The 18604-nt window shown below is 51.5% G+C and overlaps 1 protein-coding gene across 1 annotated transcript in view; it reads right to left on the minus strand.

Moving 5' to 3' along the window:
• Positions 1-18202: 18202 nt before the first annotated feature.
• The window catches only part of LOC137413576 (dystonin-like), a 72550-nt gene continuing 72148 nt past the window's right edge, over positions 18203-18604 (minus strand). Inside the window, exon 11 of the mRNA XM_068099009.2 lies at positions 18203-18394. Coding sequence (XP_067955110.2) covers positions 18203-18394 — 192 coding nt within the window. The remainder of the gene's footprint in view (positions 18395-18604) is intronic.

The raw sequence follows: 18604 nt of genomic DNA on the forward strand, positions 1-18604 counted from the left end.
CTGGAGCCAGTGACACCATTATCAATCCGGGTGTGCTAGACCAGAGTGTTGGAGGCTGTGATGAAATTAATAGGGTAGCAAGACACAGCTTTCAACTGGTTGCGGGGGCAACTGTGCTGATATTTGGGACGCGGGATGATGGGGATGTAGTTGTGTAGCCTGAGGGTCAACGTGGTGCTGTGCGTGTCCGAGGTGTGTGGACCATGTCTTCTGGGTGGGTCTCCTGGTGGAGCATGGCTGTTGACTGGACCTTGGTGTGGTCAAGTGTGGGTGAGCACTGGGGGGGCTGCAGTTCTGTAGTCGGACTGGGGGATGATGGGGAGGTGCAGGGGACGTGGCTGTAGGGATGCCACGCACTGCGACCGTGCCCCCCAGGGCCGAGGTTGTGTGTGCGGTAGTGTGTGTTGTGGCAGCAAGTGCTCACCACATTGGCCAGCTGGGGCTGCTGCAGCTGTGTTCCTCGCAGGGGGGCCGAAGGATGGATGGTGGGTCGCGCCCTTATGGACACTCATGGGCCATGTTGGCGTTTTGACTGCTCACCTTGTCCCGGTGACCCTTGCACGGTAGAGGTGCAGAGCTGTCGTGGCCACAGGTAGTTGTGTAGTGATGATCACCGTTGGATGCGGATCCACATACCTGCCAGTGTAGTGGGGACAAAAGAGAAATTTGGAAGGATTTGGTAGGCCCAATGTGAAATTTTGGGAATTGTATGGGTGGATTGCACTTTGAACCTGACCAACCTGCAACTACCTGCACTTAAGGTGAGTGCTTTGAGGAGTACTGTCCCAGGCTTCAGGATTTGCTTTGGAAATTGGGGACATGTAAATTGGAGTTGGGAGGCGGGTGTGAGTGATGACATGGCCGGTGAGGGGATGGAATGGGAGCCACAGTGTCTTGTGGGTGGCGTATGTTTTTGTATTGTGGTTACGTGTTTTGATGTGGTCGTGAGAGTGGAACCTGGAGAGTGAGTGATGATTATTGGAGATAATGAGGGGTGATAATTGTGCTTTTTGGAAATGTGCTAATGGAAATGTGTAAGGATTTAATGATTCGAACTGTGAATGGGATTTCACATTAGCAGGCCATGGCAAGCCCTGTAACACCTTTTACACCATCTATGGAATTGTACTGAATTGTGCTGAGTTGTGTGGAGAATTGAATGGCAGTGGGGGAGGAAGTGTGTTTTGGGGTCTTGTGGGTGGGGAAGGTGTGTGTGTCCGCAGGTACAGAGCAAGCTCTGAGGAGCGATGCCTGCGGGCCCCCCTCTGCGGCAATTACCCCTGGCAGCCGGTGGTAACTGGAAATTGGAGCTCGTCGGTGGAGGGTCTGGTTGGGCGCCGCGGGGTGAGGAAGTCCCCCGGTGACCCGTGTTGCTGCGCGAAAGCAGGAGGCAAAGGAGCCTGGTGTGTGTGGAGACCCTCACCGGCGAGGTAACGGCGGAAAGGGGCTGTTGGGCTGTCATGGGGCCAAGAGGTAAAGGGGGGGGGGGCAATGAACTTGTAAGTCGGTTGACTTGTTTTTGGGACTGCGGGCACCACAGCCTGATGCGCCCCCACCATCTTTTTGTGCGGTACCTCCCCGCTGCCTAGTTGAGGAATGCACACACACGTGAATGACATCAATGCCATGGTCCTGCAGGGGGTGTATTGGGAATAAGTGCTTTGTTGATTTTTGAAATGCCTTGATGACCTATGGAATGAGAATGAGTGGTTAAGGGGTCTGTGTTGCATGAATGTGGGCGAAATCCACCGAGCCGTGTCACTCACCTGTAACATCTGGACAGGGCCCGAGGAAATTTAGGGGGATGCATTGGGGATGGCCCCGCAGGTAAGGTTGTGTCTTGTGGCATCCACCGGGGGACGCGGTCTGTAGACCGGGGTATGTACAAAGGTTAGAGTTTTGAGTTTTGGAAAGATGGTTAAGTTTTGTGGTTAAGTTAGTGTTGTGTGTTGTTGTTTCCTCCCTCCACAGGAACAACGAAGAAGATGTACATACTTGCATGATGGTTAAGGGGTTCAGCATGTTAAGGAAGTGTAGGTAGGTAGTCCGACTCACTTCCCACAGCCCTTCCTGATTTATTTCGTAGGTTAATTAAGTGTGTGACAGTAAGTGTTAAGGCTGGAATGGTAGCCCTGCGGTGAACCTTGCAGGAGCTACGGTTCCAGGGGGGGGGGCTGTGTTATGAATTTGGTAATGCAACATCTAGAGCTAGGTAGATCTGAATAGGTAGGTATCCGGCTGTCGTGACAGGGACTCTACATGTAATAAGTTATTGATGTTTAGGCGGTTGTCGGGGTAAGATGTATGAGTGTGGATCTACCTGGAGATTCGAGTGTTAAATAGTGAGGGATTAAAGGTAACGCCCCTGTGAGTATCACCTAGTAATCAAACCTTTGTCCTTTATGGCACTGCAAACCACATAAACATTAGTTAGGTCCTTAGCGCAACATTAAATAATCCCCTTTCCCTGACAAGGACTTCGTATTAAATTGACAGGAAACCAGGCCAAAAACACCGCCACGGCTGGCCGCCACCGTGTACACCTCCAAAGGCCTACAAACCGGGCCGGCACGTGTTATGCCAGGACCGCAGGGTCGCGTAACGGGGGAGATGTTAGGAGTCGCATGCCGTAGAGGGCGTGACCGGCGAGCTGGGACCATATGATTGGCTGAGGAGTGCGCGAATGTGACGTCATCGGGGAGAGATATATGCGACGGTCGGACGCCATTTTCGCCAGTTGCGATCTGATCTCGAGTCGTCCCAGTTCGTTGAACAGTTGAGTCTCTCTGAGTTCGCGAGTTGAGTTGAGTTGCGATCTGATCTCGAGTCGTCCCAGTTCGTTGAACATTCGTGACCACAGCTCGTTGCAGTTGGCAGTTGGCACTCGGCACTCAGCAGTTGGCAGTTGGCACTTGGTTTTTGGTTGCTTCGTGCAGCCCTGCGTTGGACCGACGAGGCCTGGTGGCGCTTGGAGGCGGAGGCAGAGGGCCGTGGAACTTGGAGCGAGGTGTGCGATCGGGCCGAAAGGAGCGGTGTTGGACGGCAGCCACAAGGACGACAAAGACAGATAAGCCCGAATCCGCGTACACTGTACACGACGTGACTTGTTATTTTCGTATTAATCTCCCTCGTTTGTGTTTGATATCAGTCGTGTGGGGACGTCCCGATTTAGTTATTAGTATTACCGGCGCGTGCTTTTTCACTGGCTTTACTTTTAATAATAAATCCTTATATTATTTTCTGTACATATTTGAACGCAGTTTCCTGGGTGTTTCATTTTAATAGATAAGGTTGCGGAGCCTTCGCTGCGTTTCGCCATTCCGCGCGTTGGTGTTGAACTCGAGTCCGCCATTGAGTTTTCGCCTCGGGAGTGTAAAGTCTCGCAATCGGTCATCCGTAACGGTGGTGTTAATCACGGTTACGCGACAATATTCTGAAAAGACATTCAGTTGTGTCTGTTGCTACTCGACTAAACATAACTCCTGTTCAACAGGTTGCGCTCACCAAAGCTGTAATTCAAGAGGCAGGAGGTGATCCACGTCGTGTGGCCAAGTCGTACTCAACTGCTGATAAGGCTCGACGATCAATAACAAGTGCTATCGCCAAAGATATTCAAGAAAATTGGATCGCCCCAACAGCTGCAACACTTCACTGGGATGGCAAGCAGATACCAACGCTCACAAACAAGAATGTCAAGGAAGAAAGATTGCCAGTGTTGGTTGGGAATGCCACTGATGTAAAGCTACTGGGGGTGGCTAGATATCCTCCTGGAAGTGATAGGTCATCAGGTGACATCATTGCCGAGCACACTTACACGATCTACATTCATGGAAGTGCAAACAATCAGTTGTCAACTTATGTTTTGACACAACAGCATCAAACACTGGACACGTTACAGCTGCCTGTGTTACCATTCAATCAAAACTGGACCGTGCTCTTCTGTGGTGTGCATGTCGCCATCATGTTGGAGAGGTAATCCTGGATCATGTGTTTGACGTTCTCAAAATTGAGGCATCAAAGTCTCCAGAAGTATCTTTGTTCCAAAAATTCCAGAAGAATTGGGAACGCATATCGCATGCAAAGAATGAAAGTTTAACCAAAATTGACATTTCCATGTACAATGACTATGCACAACAGCTGCTTTTATCCTGCAAAAACAAGGTTTTAAGCACAATCCGCACAAGCGCTTCATACTGTAGGGAAGACTACAAGGAAATGGCACAACTCTGCCAGGTAGTCCTCGATGATGATGTCACAAAACAAGGAACACTCCACAGACCAGGGGCCATGCATAAAGCAAGGTGGATGTCAAAGATTCTTTATTCCATCAAAATATGCCTACTTGAAGAGCAAATTTCTCTACTACCTCGAGGAACTGTAACAACACAACATCAACAGAAAAAACTGAAGGAGTTTGTTGTTTTTGTTGTTTATATTTATTGTGATTGGTGGCTCATATGTCAGTCTGCTTCAAATGCCCCATGGTTTGATTTGTGCTTTTACAAGACTCTGCTCAACTATAAAGCTGTCAACTCAACCATTTCAGTCAGCGCTGTGAAAGCCTTTGATAGACATTTGTGGTATTTAACCCCAGAACTGGTTGTTTTGGCACTGTTCAGCAATGCAATTCCTCAAAAGGATCGTCGTGCCCTTGCAGATGTGTTACTGGCCATACAACCAGATGAAATGCCAAGCACTCCAAAACACCGCTATGGTTCTGGATATGGCAAACCGTCATTTCCCAAAATTACAGAAGCGACAACCCTGGCTGATCTTGTGAACGAGGACTCGTGGTTTACAGTAAACCTTCTTCACCTAGATATGACCTTCCTAACAGAGGATGTTGACACTTGGCAGAACAATGAGCACTTCAAGGCAGCCAAGTCCATTGTGGATGGGCTTAATGTTGTGAATGACCCTGCGGAGAGAGCAGTAAAGCTCGCAACTGATTTTGTCTCAACTGCAAGAAGAGAAGACCACTTCCAAAATCTTCTTCAAGTGGTTGAATGTGACCGCAAAGCGAGGCCAAATTTGCGGAAACGAGCAAAGTTGGAGTAGTGACATTGGCGTTGTGCTTAATACATTTTCAAACTTTTAATCAATGAAAGTACAATACTACAACACTGTACTACAACTTTGTAATATGAAGAACGATTTTGGTTAATTTTACATTGACATGTAAGGTTGTTTTAACTGTTTGATATTAGGCATTTAGTAAAAGTAGGACTTTACTTTTGTATATAGGTATAATGGTTAATTTTACATTATCTTGTAGTTAATTTTACATTATCTTGTAAAGTAGTTTAGCTGTGGCCCTAAATGGCCCTAAATATATAAAAGTGGCCGGTGGCCACCCAGGACCACCTCTGATTTCATCTATTTTTTGCATACATACTTCTACCAACAAGTGTAACATTTGAGGGAATAGACATTAAAATACAACAACTTTTTGAAAATCATGGGGCGTTTGATGCACCCTAATTATACATATATATATATATATACATATATATATATATATATATACATATACATATATATATATATATATATATATATATCAGTCACTATGCGACCTTCATATCATCAGTGGAGAACCGCCAGCAAGGTGTCCCATACAGCTGCTGCTGCACCTTGCTGGGAGCGATACGCACCGCCTGCCACGCGGTGACGTTATCTCTGGTATCCACTCATCATATGGAGTCGACCTGGTTGCGGTTGGGAGTTACTAATAATGGTATCTGTAATCTGGTTCTCCAACCTAATGAGCGGACAACATGACGTCATCGCCATGCACGTCCGCCTTGCCTGCAAAGTTCCAGAGGAACCATCTAGCAGTGCGTCATTACGGATTATAAATACAGATACTGTCACAAGTGCATGCAAAACTCACAGTTACCGACCTGGTTTCGCCCTTGTTGGGGCTTCATCAGGGCAACGCAGTGAGGCTTTCCATACACTTGTAACTCTGTGACCCTTTCGGTTTTTATATCAGTCACTATGCGACCTTCATATCATCAGTGGAGAACCGCCAGCAAGGTGTCCCATACAGCTGCATCCAGATATGCATACAGCTGTCCCATCCAGATATATATATATATATATATATATATATATATATATATATATATATATATATATATATATATATATATATATATATATATATATATATACATACATACATACAGTTGTACGAGCAGGTAACCCACGGAATATCCACGCAATGTACAATGTGACTTCTAGTCCTTAACTCCCCTCCTCACAAACCCCAAGTCATAAACCCTCTTCCCCCTCTCCCAAAGCACAGGTCCTCAACCTCCCCCCCCTCCCTCTCCCAATGCAAATGAATTAATTCCTGCCCCCGCTCCAAGCCTTCAAAACCCTTCCCCATTCCCCCTCCTCCCATCACAATCCCTCAACCATTTGCGCCAAAAGTCCTCAACCACGATCCCCACCAACACCATGTCTCAATCTTCCCCTACCATTTCGTTTCCATCTTTACTCTCCCCCACCAATCATTATATATTTAATATCGTGCCACCAAAATCACCAAGTTTGAAGTTGCTTGGAACCTCCTTATCATGTTACTTTCTAATAAATGGCTATGTCAGTATTCTGGTTTATCTTGTGTCACTGACAATCTTTCGAATTGTATTTTACCATATTTGGTCAAAGAAAGTAAATACTAGAAAGGCACTCTTTGACGTTGCAGCGTCGACCGATATGCCTCCACCCAAAGGATTACATCATTAGACATACTTGTACCAAGTGTTACGGATTCCGGGTTTAGGTGAATTACGATTCATGTCATTGCTTATTAATGTTTATTCTATTAAAGGTTGTTGTGGTTAAATGGTTAGAGAGGCTCCGGATAACAGGAGACCGGAAACGGGATGGTGACCCGGAAGAAGAAAAAGACATGAGGTCCGGGAGAAGCGGCTATCTTCTTCTTCCTCGCCCAGCTCCGACGCGAGCGGTGTCGATATTGAGCAGCGTGGGGGACGCTGCGTTTGAAAGCCCGTCTGGCGAAAGGAGTTACCTGCGCGGGGTAATTACCGATTACACGTCAAGTTGCCGTGGGTTCATGCACGGAACCAAGCGTCCTGCACAGTTCGCCTCAACGTCTACAAGGACGCGTACGGGTCGTACCTTGGGCCTCGCGCGCTTTGCAAGCCGCGCTTTGCTTTGCCCGCTTTGCTTTGCAAGGAGGTGTGCGCTGCAGCAGCTGTTCCCGGTACGCGACGTGCATGTTTGGAACACGTCAGCCAGGGGTTCGTTCAACCGCCCGTGTGCGGAGAAGTCGACCTTCACCTTGGTCTGGAGGGGCCCAGAGACATTGTGAGGGACAGTGACCATTGAGGGGTCGTGAGTGGGGAAAGGGGGGAAATTTATGAGATGGCCATCTTAGTAAGATTGTTGATGGATTGTTGATTGCTGATGATGGATGGAGAATATATTATTAAGTAATCCGGATCCTTGGTGTGGGGTTTCTTATTGACTTGAATGATTGTGTCTTTCATATTGATTGCGCTACGAAAGCGTATAAATCAGATATCTTTCTGGCGGGGTCCTCCCACGGTCCGGGGGTCACCAAGACCAGGTAGTTACCGGGAGGACCACGTAACAGAATTGGGGGCTCGTCCAAATTACGATTTGCGGATTCGCAATTGGGTCTACGTCCGGGATTTAAAATTGTATAACATAATAAAATAATAATTTTTAGTAATTAAAATTTATTAATTAATTATTAATTGGTAAATTTTTGAGAAATTGTGGTAAAGTCTTGGGTGAAGGTTAACAGGTGTTAACGATAGTCACCATGGCGTTTGTTGCACAGAACTTTGCGGTAACACCTAGTGAGGCACAGTTCCGAGCGTTACTAAAAGCGGACCTCTTGAAATTGGCCAAACATTTTAACTTGTAGGTCCGAACTAATTTGAGGAAGGCAGAGTTGCAGACCACGGTGATACAATCTATGGTGGGATTAGGAACATGGGACGAGTTAGCCTGGCAGTGGCTACCCGAAGAACCAGAAGACGTTGAGATCCGGAAACTGGAGTTGCAATTACGGAGCCAGGAACGGATCAAAGAAGAAGAAAGGAAAGCAGAAAAGGAAAGAGCAGAAGAGGAAAGGAAAGCAGAAGAGAGGAGAGAAGAGAAACAAGCAGAGGAAAGGAGAGTGGAACGAGAACTCCAGGAAAGGTTAGCAGAAGAAGAAAGGAAAGCAGAAAAGGAAAGAGCAGAAGAAGAAAGGAAAGCAGAAGAGAGGAGAGAAGAGAAACAAGCAGAGGAAAGGAGAGTGGAACGAGAACTCCAGGAAAGGTTAGAAGGGAGAAAAGCAGAGGAGAGGAGAGCTGCCAGGGAACTCGAAGCAGAGGAGAGAAAAGCCGAAAGGGAGTTGAAGGAACGTGACATGGCGCTTCAGCAAGAAATTAAATTCAAGGAGCTGGATTTAATGAGAGAACGGGGAGAGGTACCACCCTTGCTGACGGGGTCGACACCTAGCCAGAAAACCTGGGATGTGGGCAGACATGTGAGGCTGGTTCCACCCTTCAGTGAAAAGGAAGTCACTCAATTTTTTCCACACTTTGAGAAAGTGGCTCGACAGTTAAACTGGCCGGAGGAGGCCTGGACCATACTAGTGCAAAGTGTGCTGGTGGGTAAAGCTCAAGAGATTTATTCGGCGCTACCACTGGACCAATGTGCAGATTATGAGGTATTGAAGAAGCACATCCTCAAAGCCTATGAGTTGGTTCCTGAAGCTTACCGGCAAAAATTCAGGAATGCCAGGAAGAGGGAGAGTGAGACCCATGTGGAATTTGCCAGAGTGAAAGAAAACATGTTTGATCGGTGGTGTGAGTCGAAAGGAGTCGGGAACGACTTCGAAGCATTGCGTGACCTGATGCTGGTGGAGGAATTTCAACAGTGTGTCCACGAGGACATCAAAGTGTACCTGCAGGAAAAGAAAGTACCAAAGTTGTGGGACGCAGCCACCATGGCAGATGATTATGCCTTAACACACCGATAGGGGTCCACACACCTAGCTCCTCGCCTAGGCTTCAGCAGGGGAGTTATGGAACACCCGGTGCGGAGAACGACAATACATGGCGGCGGCCTCGAGAGGATTATGGGGACAACGCAGATACCCCAACTGTTCGAAATCAGAGTGCTACGGGCCCAAGACAAACTTATTTCCCGGGGGGCCCGAGGCAGACCACGAGTTTTTCCTCCGGGCCTACTTGCGCCTTTTGCAAAAAACATGGACACTTGATGTCCAGTTGTTACCTCATGAAAAGGGACAACCCAGAGCGGAGTCTGACTATTACAACTCCGAATGCGATGGCTAGCGTAAGAAATCGCCCACAGAAGAGTTACCAACCATTTATTTATGAGGGGTTTGTCTCACTCGAGGGAGACTTGACTAACCCAAGACCTGTTAGGGTATTGAGGGACACAGGAGCCCATCAATCCTTAATGCTTGAAGGCATTTTGCCATTGTCAAAGAGTACCGCAACTGGTGATAGGGTTCGGTTACAAGGGATCGGTGGCTGTGTTAGTGCCCCACTTCATGTTATCCATTTGGAATCCGATTTGGTGTCAGGACCGGTCACTGTCGGTTTACAAGCCACGCTTCCTGTAGAGGGAGTATCTGTGATTATCGGGAAGGATTTGGCCGGGAGGCAAATTTATGGTAACCCGAGGGTGGGTAAAGAGCACCGCAGGGGAAATAACACCACCCCAGTTCGGGATGGCGACAAAAGTGCCAAGTTATTTGTAGGGGGACTGAACTTCAACACAGAGGAAGAAGTTCTGACCTCTGTCTTCAACAGATATGGGCCGCTGGTGGAAGTGCGGGTGATAAAAGACAGGGAAACGCAACGGTCAAGAGGGTTCGGCTTTGTCACGTTTGCAAGCACAAAAGACGCCAGGGAGGCAGAGAAGAATTGGATGGTAAGGATTTGGAGGGTTGGACCATAACAGTAGGGAAGGCATTTCGTAGGCGTCGAGAGGTCTACAGAAGAGGACCACTTGGCGGTAGTTTTGGTGTTGGCAGCAGCCGATATTACTGTGGAGGCTCCCAGAGTTACGGCATCTCCCGAAAGAATGATTGGCAGAGGACTGGCCGAGAAGGAGACCGCCAGTCAGGTGACTGCTGGGACAAGGGGTCCCACCGTAACTGTTAGGAGTCTGGAGAAGTTGAAGCACTCGATATACGGCTGAGCCGCCGAGCCTGGGCTCCTACATGGGCTAACCGTGAACGCCACATTCTTAAAAGGCGTCCCGGTAGGGAACGTTCCTGCATGGACTAACCGTGAACTCCACGTTCTTAAAGGCATCCATGTAATGAACTTTCCTCCCCGGACTAACCGTGAACCCCACATTCCTTAAGGCGTCCATGTAGTGAGTACTCAGCTGGGCCTCCATCCAAGAGCCACTAGTAGTTGTTGACGCTTGGTCTAGAGGGAATTACCTTGGAATCTCAGGGGGGTTTTTGGTGAAAGTTTGTTGCTTTCTTTTTGAGATGCGATAATTGTGCCCGGGGGGAACTGATGATTTGGGGTATGGGGTTTGTTTATCAAAGTTGGCCGGCCCAGAAAGTTTTCACGGGGTTCAAACTTTCTTTCTTGAAGGGGGGGAGTGTTATGGATTCCGGGTTTAGGTGAATTACTATTCATGTCATTGCTTATTAATGTTTATTCTATTAAAGGTTGTTGTGGTTAAATGGTTAGAGAGGCTCCGGATAACAGGAGACCGGAAACGGGATGGTGACCCGGAAGAAGAAAAAGACACGAGGTCCGGGAGAAGCGGCTATCTTCTTCTTCCTCGCCCAGCTCCGACGCGAGCGGTGTCAATATTGAGCAGCGTGGGGGACGCTGCGTTTGAAAGCCCGTCTGGCGAAAGGAGTTACCTGCGCGGGGTAATTACCGATTACACGTCAAGTTGCCGTGGGTTCGTGCACGGAACCAAGCGTCCGGCACAGTTCGCCTCAACGTCTACAAGGACGCGTACGGGTCGCACCTTGGGCCTCGCGCGCTTTGCAAGCCGCGCTTTGCTTTGCCCACTTTGCTTTGCAAGGAGGTGTGCGCTGCAGCAGCTGTTCCCGGTACGCGACGTGCACGTTTGGAACACGTCAGCCAGGGGTTCGTTCAACCGCACGTGTGCGGAGAAGTCGACCTTCACCTTGGTCTGGAGGGGCCCAGAGACATTGTGAGGGACAGTGACCATTGAGGGGTCGTGAGTGGCGAAAGGGGGGAAATTTATGAGATGGCCATCTTAGTAAGATTGTTGATGGATTGTTGATTGCTGATGATGGATGGTGAATATATTATTAAGTAATCCGGATCCTTGGTGTGGGGTTTCTTATTGACTTGAATGATTGTGTCTTTCATATTGATTGCGCTACGAAAGCGTATAAATCAGATATCTTTCTGGCGGGGTCCTCCCATGGTCCGGGGGTCACCAAGACCAGGTAGTTACCGGGAGGACCACGTAACACAAGTTTGATTTAAATCCCTTCAGCTGTTCTCAAGTATAACATTTTTACCTGATATGACCTCTGACCTTTGACGCTGAAATTTAATCAGTTCATCTTTGCATCATCATATATACTTATATCAAGTTTAGTCAAAATCCCAAGCAGTAAAAAGTGAGTGCAGTAGCAGACTTTTTACCCAACGGGACCTCTGACCTTTGACCTCTTGACCCCATAATCGAATCCATTTATCTTTACATCATTATACATACTTGTGCCAAGTTTGACTTACTTAGTTCCGATTCTTAAGTAATCGCGGGAACTAAAACCTATCACGCACAGACGGACACATGGACGGCCAGACAGACAGACAACCAGAAAACATAATGCCTCCGGCGACTTCATCAGTGGAGGAATAAAAATAAAATACACTTTCGATTCCTACCAACCCGCTTTTTAGTCAGGTTCACTATGTTTTTTCGTTCAAAATCATGGTCGATTAGCAAACCTATACATTTTTGGAAACGTTATTACATGGAAAATCTGAAAATCAATGTTTACATTTGCCAATTCCGACAAATTCGATTCGACCAATTCGACCAATTCGACCAATTCCATTCGACCAATTCGACCAATTCGACCATTCGACGAATCGCTTCGATCGACCATTCGACCATTCGACCAATTCGATTTGCCAATCAATTTGACCGACCTTTGCTTGTGTGGAACGGACTGTGAAAACGATGCGGACTATATTGTCGGATACGACACACAGGACAGTGATGACGAACTCTAAATGGCATATTCTGTAATCGTGTATATTTTGTCGTTGACTGCCTGTGTAGATGTGAAGTTATACTGACTGCATGTGTATATATGATTTTGCTGACTGCCTGTGTATGTTTGGTGATATGAATTATTGTGACACATTTTGATGTTATTAACTGCCTGTACAAAATGATAATGTGTATTTGATTATGCAACTTATCGCGAATATAAAGACAGTATTTTGCAATTCAAAACCTTTGATTCGTGTCTTACCATTCCCCATAGCACTAATTTGATACTTTCATTGGATTCCTTGTCCCTGAAAATATAGGTTTAGTATATTTTAAAAAGTTTTTCGGGTAATTAGAGGCAGAAATAGAACAAAATATGTATTTTACAGTGGCCATTTTGAAAATCCAAAATGGCCGCCATACAGGTATCTCTCCAAATGTAAACATTGATTTTTAGTTTCCTTATGCTATTGTGGCGGACACGAAAGCACTGACGCAGTGACATCACCCCGCACACCAAGTGGGGATGGGCCACGCCAGGGAGAGAGGCGTGGCCTCACGATATACGCGGAGCGCGCAGCCCTGAGCAGCTTAGTGCTGCAGTTTGAGTACTTTGAATAAAGACTCTTTTATGAACCGCATTGTCCGCTTGCTCTTTGCGTAAGCATTAGCGTGCGCAGCATCGCGCTTTATATGGTGACCTCGACGTTGGATCTGCCGTAGCGATCCTTCCGAACACGACGCCATTGCAATGGCCAACGACAAGGCAATGGCGATTAAACTTCCCGAATTTTGGGAGGCCCAGGCCGAAGTCTGGTTCGTTCAAGCCGAAGCCCAATTTCAGCTTCGGCGCCTCACCAACGACGACATGCGCTACTGCCACGTCGTCGCCTCCCTCGGGCCCGGCACGGCCGCTCGAGTTGTGTCCATCCTTCGCCACCCACCGGACGGCCACAAGTACGAGGCACTCAAGCGGCTACTCCTAGCCACGTTCGGCCTCACGGACGACGCACGGGCCGACCGCCTCCTGGATCTCCCCGAGCTCGGCGACACGCGCCCGTCGGTCAGAATGGACCATATGCTGTCACTGTTGGGCGACGAAGCCCCCGGTTCTCTATTCCGGGCGCTTTTCCATCGCCAACTTCCAGCGCAGGTTCGCCTCGCGTTGGCCGGGACCGGGCTAACGGAACCCCGAGCATTGGTGGCCGAGGCGGACAAGTACTTCGCCGCTTCGGACACGCGGGCGAGAGTCGGCGTGGCCGTCACGGCCCTCGTGGCTGATGCTGCTAATGCTGCTGATGCTGCTGTTCCACAGCATCAGCTTATACAGCATACGCAGCATGCTGATACGCACCTCATGACCGCCGCCACGCCCCGCCCACCGCCGCGGCGAAAACCGCCACCGCGGGGAAACCCGCCAACTCCACCGGCCTGGCGGAGCCAGCCACGCTCCTCCAGCTCCACCACCTGGTGCTGGTTCCACGCCAAGTTTGGCCACGAGGCTCGGCAATGTCATCCGCCATGCTCCTTCAACAGGTCGGGAAACGCCCGGGCCGGCGCTCAATAGTGGCGATGAGCGCCGGCCGTTCGAGCAGCCTGCTGTTCATAACGGACACCTTATCCGGGTGCCGTTACCTGTGCGACACGGGAGCGCAGGTGAGTGTCGTTCCCGCCGGCACGTCAGACAAGCACGCCGCGGGCGGGGGCCCCGCGCTGCTTGCCGCGAACGGGACGCCCATCCGTACGTACGGAAAACGCTGCCTCTCTCTGCGGTTCGGAGGGCAGGTTTTCCGATGGACGTTCGTCACCGCCGACGTGCCCATGGCACTGCTTGGCGCGGACTTCCTGTGCGCTAATGGGCTCCTGGTCGACGTAAAGCGCAGACGTCTTGTCCAGGCCGAGACGTTCAGCTCGCTCGCTTGTGCGCTGCCCAGCTCGTCGAGCAGCTCAACGAGCGGCTTGCCAAGCGGTTTGCCGAACGGTTCGGTTCCGGCCACGTTGGTCTGTACGCTTCCGGCAGCGGACGCATTCACCCGCCTCCTCGCCGGCTTCCCGGCCCTCACGCGGCCCACCTTCTCGGCGGGGGCCGTCAAGCACGGGGTGGCCCATCACATCCCCACTGTCGGGCCACCGGTCTACGCCCGGGCACGCCGCCTCGAGCCGACGAAGCTGGCGGTGGCAAAAGCGGCGTTCGCTACCCTGGAGCGACTCGGCATCGTTCGGCGCTCAGAGAGCGCTTGGGCGTCGCCACTGCACATCGTGCCGAAGCCCGGCCGGGGAAGGCGACCGTGCGGGGACTATCGCCGTCTCAATGACGCCACCACCCCCGACCGCTACCCCGTCCCCCACATTCAGGACTTTTCCGCCCGTTTGGCGGGCATGTCCTTCTTCTCGAAGGTGGACCTCATACGCGGCTACCATCAGGTCCCCGTCAGGCCGGAGGACGTCCCGAAGACGGCGGTCATCACGCCATTCGGACTCTTCGAGTTCCTGCGGATGCCCTTCGGTCTGAAGAATGCGGCTCAGGCGTTCCAGCGACTGATGGACAGCGTCCTGCGCGACTTGGATTTTGTCTACGTCTACCTGGACGATATCCTCGTCGCCAGCGCGTCCCACGAAGAGCACCTACGCCACCTCCGCACGCTCTTCGAACGCCTGGGCCAGCATGGCCTGATTGTGAACCCCGCAAAGTGCCGGTTCGGCGCCGCCATAATCGATTTTCTGGGGCACCGTGTCACCAGGCACGGAGCCGCCCCCTGCCGGCCAAGGTGGAGGCGGTGAAGGGGTTTCCGCGCCCCCGCACGATCAGAGGGCTGCAGGAGTTCCTGGGCATGGTGAACTTTTACCATCGGTTCCTGCCCCGTATCGCCCAGCTCCTGCGCCCCCTGCACGAAGCTCTCCGAGGTAAGCCGGGCAAAGGCGACGTTACCTGGACCGAGCAGATGGACACGGCGTTCACGGGCGCGAAGCTCGCCTTGGCTAACGCCACCATGCTCGCGCACCCGGCGCCCGATGCACCGATCGCCCTCACCACCGACGCCTCGGACTACGCGGTGGGCGCGGTGCACGAGCAATGGGTGCGTGGAGCTTGGCAACCGCTGGCGTTCTTTAGCCGGCAGCTTCGCCCGCCCGAACGCCGTTACAGTACCTTCGACCGCGAGTTGCTCGGGCTTCACTTGGCGGTCAGGCACTTCCGCCATCTGCTCGAGGGCCGTGCGTTCACGGCCTTCGTCGACCACAAGCCACTGATCTTCGCGATGGGCAAGGTCACCGAGCCGTGGTCGGCCCGGCAGCAGCGTCACCTCTCGGCCGTGTCCGAGTACACGACGGACATCCGGCACGTCGCGGGGAAGGACAACCCGGTGGCGGATTGCCTTTCCCGGGCCGTCGCCCACGCAGTCCACCTCGGCATCGACTATGCCCGGATGGCAGCGGACCAGGCCGCTGACCCCGACGTCCAGGCCTTGCGGACCGCCGTCACGGGCCTCCGTGTCACCGAGGTGCCGTTCGACGGCGCAGGCGCGGCCCTCTTGTGCGACGTCTCCCTCGGGCGTCCTCGCCCCATCGTGCCCGCGGGCTGGCAGCGCCAGGTGTTTGACGCCATCCACGGCCTGTCCCACCCGGGCGCGAGGGCCTCCCAAAGGTTGATCGCCGACAAGTTCGTCTGGCATGGCCTCCGGAAGGCCGTCCGCGGCTGGGCCAGGACGTGCCTCGCGTGCCAGCGCGCCAAGGTGCACCGGCACACCCAGGCCCCGTTGGCCCCGTTCACGGTGCCGGAACGCCGGTTTGACCATGTCCACATGGACCTGGTGGGACCTCTGCCCCCCTCGCGGGGTTTCACCCACGTCCTCACCATGGTGGACCGCACCACCCGGTGGCCGGAGGCTGTGCCCTTGGCGTCGACGACGGCGGCGGATGTCGCGCAGGCTTTCATCGCCACCTGGGTCGCCCGGTTCGGCGCCCCCTCAGACATCTCGTCCGACCGCGGCCCCCAGTTCACCTCGGAGCTCTGGGGGGCGGTCGCGCAGGGGCTCGGGGTCCGGCTGCACCGAACCACGGCATACCACCCCCAGGCTAACGGCCTGTGTGAGCGATTTCACCGCTCATTGAAGGCCGCGCTCTGGGCCACCCTCCGCGACGGCGGCTGGGTCGACAGGCTCCCCTGGGTCCTGCTGGGCCTCCGGGCGGCACCCAAGGAGGACCTGCGCGCATCCGCGGCGGAGTTGGTCTTCGGGCAACCGCTGCGGGTGCCGGGCGAGTTCCTCCCCAACTCCACGGCACCATGGTCCACGGCACAGCAGCGCTCCGCTCTGCAAGAGACCGCCCAGAGGTTCGCCCCGGTGCCAACGGCATGCCACGGGCACCCACCGACGCACGTCGCCCCGGAGCTTCGCACGGCGGAGTACGTCTTTGTCCGCCACGATGCCCACCGGACACCACTGCGGCCCCCGTACGACGGGCCTTTCCGCGTGCTGGAGACCGGGGCGAAGCACTTCACCCTGGACATCGGCGGTACTCCTGACCGCGTTTCTGTAGACCGCCTCAAGCCGGCCCACCTCGACGTGGACCATCCACCGCCAGTGGCCCGACCCCCGCGTCGGGGCCGCCCCCCTGCGGGCGGACCCCCGGCACCGCCCAGCCCGGCCGCCACGCCGCCCCCTGGTCCTGCTGCCGGAGGCATCCCAGATGGCATCCCTCCATCCCAGACGCCGCCAGTCGCCAGGGGGCGCTTCGGCCGGGTCATCCGTTTGCCCCGCAAACTGACCCTTCAGGTGCGCGGGGATTCTGGGGGGGCGCATGTGGCAGACACGAAAGCACTGACGCGGTGACATCACCCCGCACACCAAGTGGGGATGGGCCACGCCAGGGAGAGAGGCGTGGCCTCACGATATACGCGGAGCGCGCAGCCCTGAGCAGCTTAGTGCTGCAGTTTGAGTACTTTGAATAAAGACTCTTTTATGAACCGCGTTGTCCGCTTGCTCTTTGCGTAAGCATTAGCGTGCGCAGCATCGCGCTTTACTAAAACCTATCCAAAAATGTATAGGTTTGCTAATCTACCATGATTTTGAACGAAATATAATTTATTGACATAGTGAACCTGACTATTTCATCAAAACCGACTTGCCACGTATGCTTATTTACTTCACATAATATGTGAATTACATGTCCATGCACATGTGAAATACAGTTTGTTTCTAAGTCCTGTATTTGCACACCCTTCACCCTTGAAAAATCAGGCAAAACTAAAAAGGACAGGTTGGGGTTGTTTCATTTCTTTAAAGACTTCAAATATTAATCACGACTCTTTACTTTCCTCTGCGTACACTTCTTCCATGATAGACACATTCAGTCTATAAATGTACATAAGCTCAGCAATCGTCTTGATTGTACGAAATTTTTCTTTGGGCAAGGACTCATGGAAATTCCAAGTAATGTAAGATGTGACTTCAAGTCCTCAATTCCGCCACCCCCTCCCCCCTCCCCGGCTCCTTTACAAACCCCAAGTCCTCACCCCCCTGCTCTCAACCCGAAGGTGTCAATCTCATCACCACTCCAAGCCTACAACCCCTCACCCCCAACACAATTCCTGAACCCCCTCCAAAACCTAAAACGTCCCTCCCAACTCTGTCCCATCTTTGCTCCCCACTCCACCCCCCCCCTAACCTACAACCTCTCTAGGCCTCATCTTCCCCCTCCCAACCCTAAGGCGTTAACCCCATCCCCACTTCACGCCTTCAAAACAACTCCCCACCCATCATGGTCACCTTTCCAACTCACAATCCCACAAGATATGTGGAAAAGTGACAATAAACAACCCAATACCAATTATCTTCTTCCTGATGCATATATACACACATCGATAAAAGTAAATAATGAGCTCAGACAAAACCTTTGATAATGACATGGGTTTAAGCCATGCTTGAGAGAATGCCACATGGTTATTTGATCAAAAATATTCCGTCTCAAAACGTTCAGTGCAGGTTACCTTGTTGTGTTTGTAGTTACAAAGGGCAATAATCGGGAGTGCACTGTGCAGCCTTTCATCAGGGTGTCTTGGCTTGAGCTGGACTATGGTCTTGGCACGTGCAATCAAGTTGGACACCAGATTGTTCTTTTGCGTAAGGCTCTCTCTTTCCACCTGTAGAATGCCACAGAGGTGTGGCAACATGATCTGGTATTGGTGTTGTGTTTCAACAATCACGCATAAGCAAAAACCTGAGACATACTGTGAAACTACATTTGCATAATCGCACAGTTTGTATTTAATTTTTGCTTTAAAATAAAATAACCGTATTTTTTTAAAGATGAAGGAATAGGGTTAAAATATAAACAGCATTATTTACAGCTT

Source organism: Myxine glutinosa, chromosome 13 (genome assembly GCF_964187855.1).
Source record: "Myxine glutinosa chromosome 13, kmMyxGlut1.1, whole genome shotgun sequence".
Lineage (NCBI taxonomy): Eukaryota > Metazoa > Chordata > Myxini > Myxiniformes > Myxinidae > Myxine > Myxine glutinosa.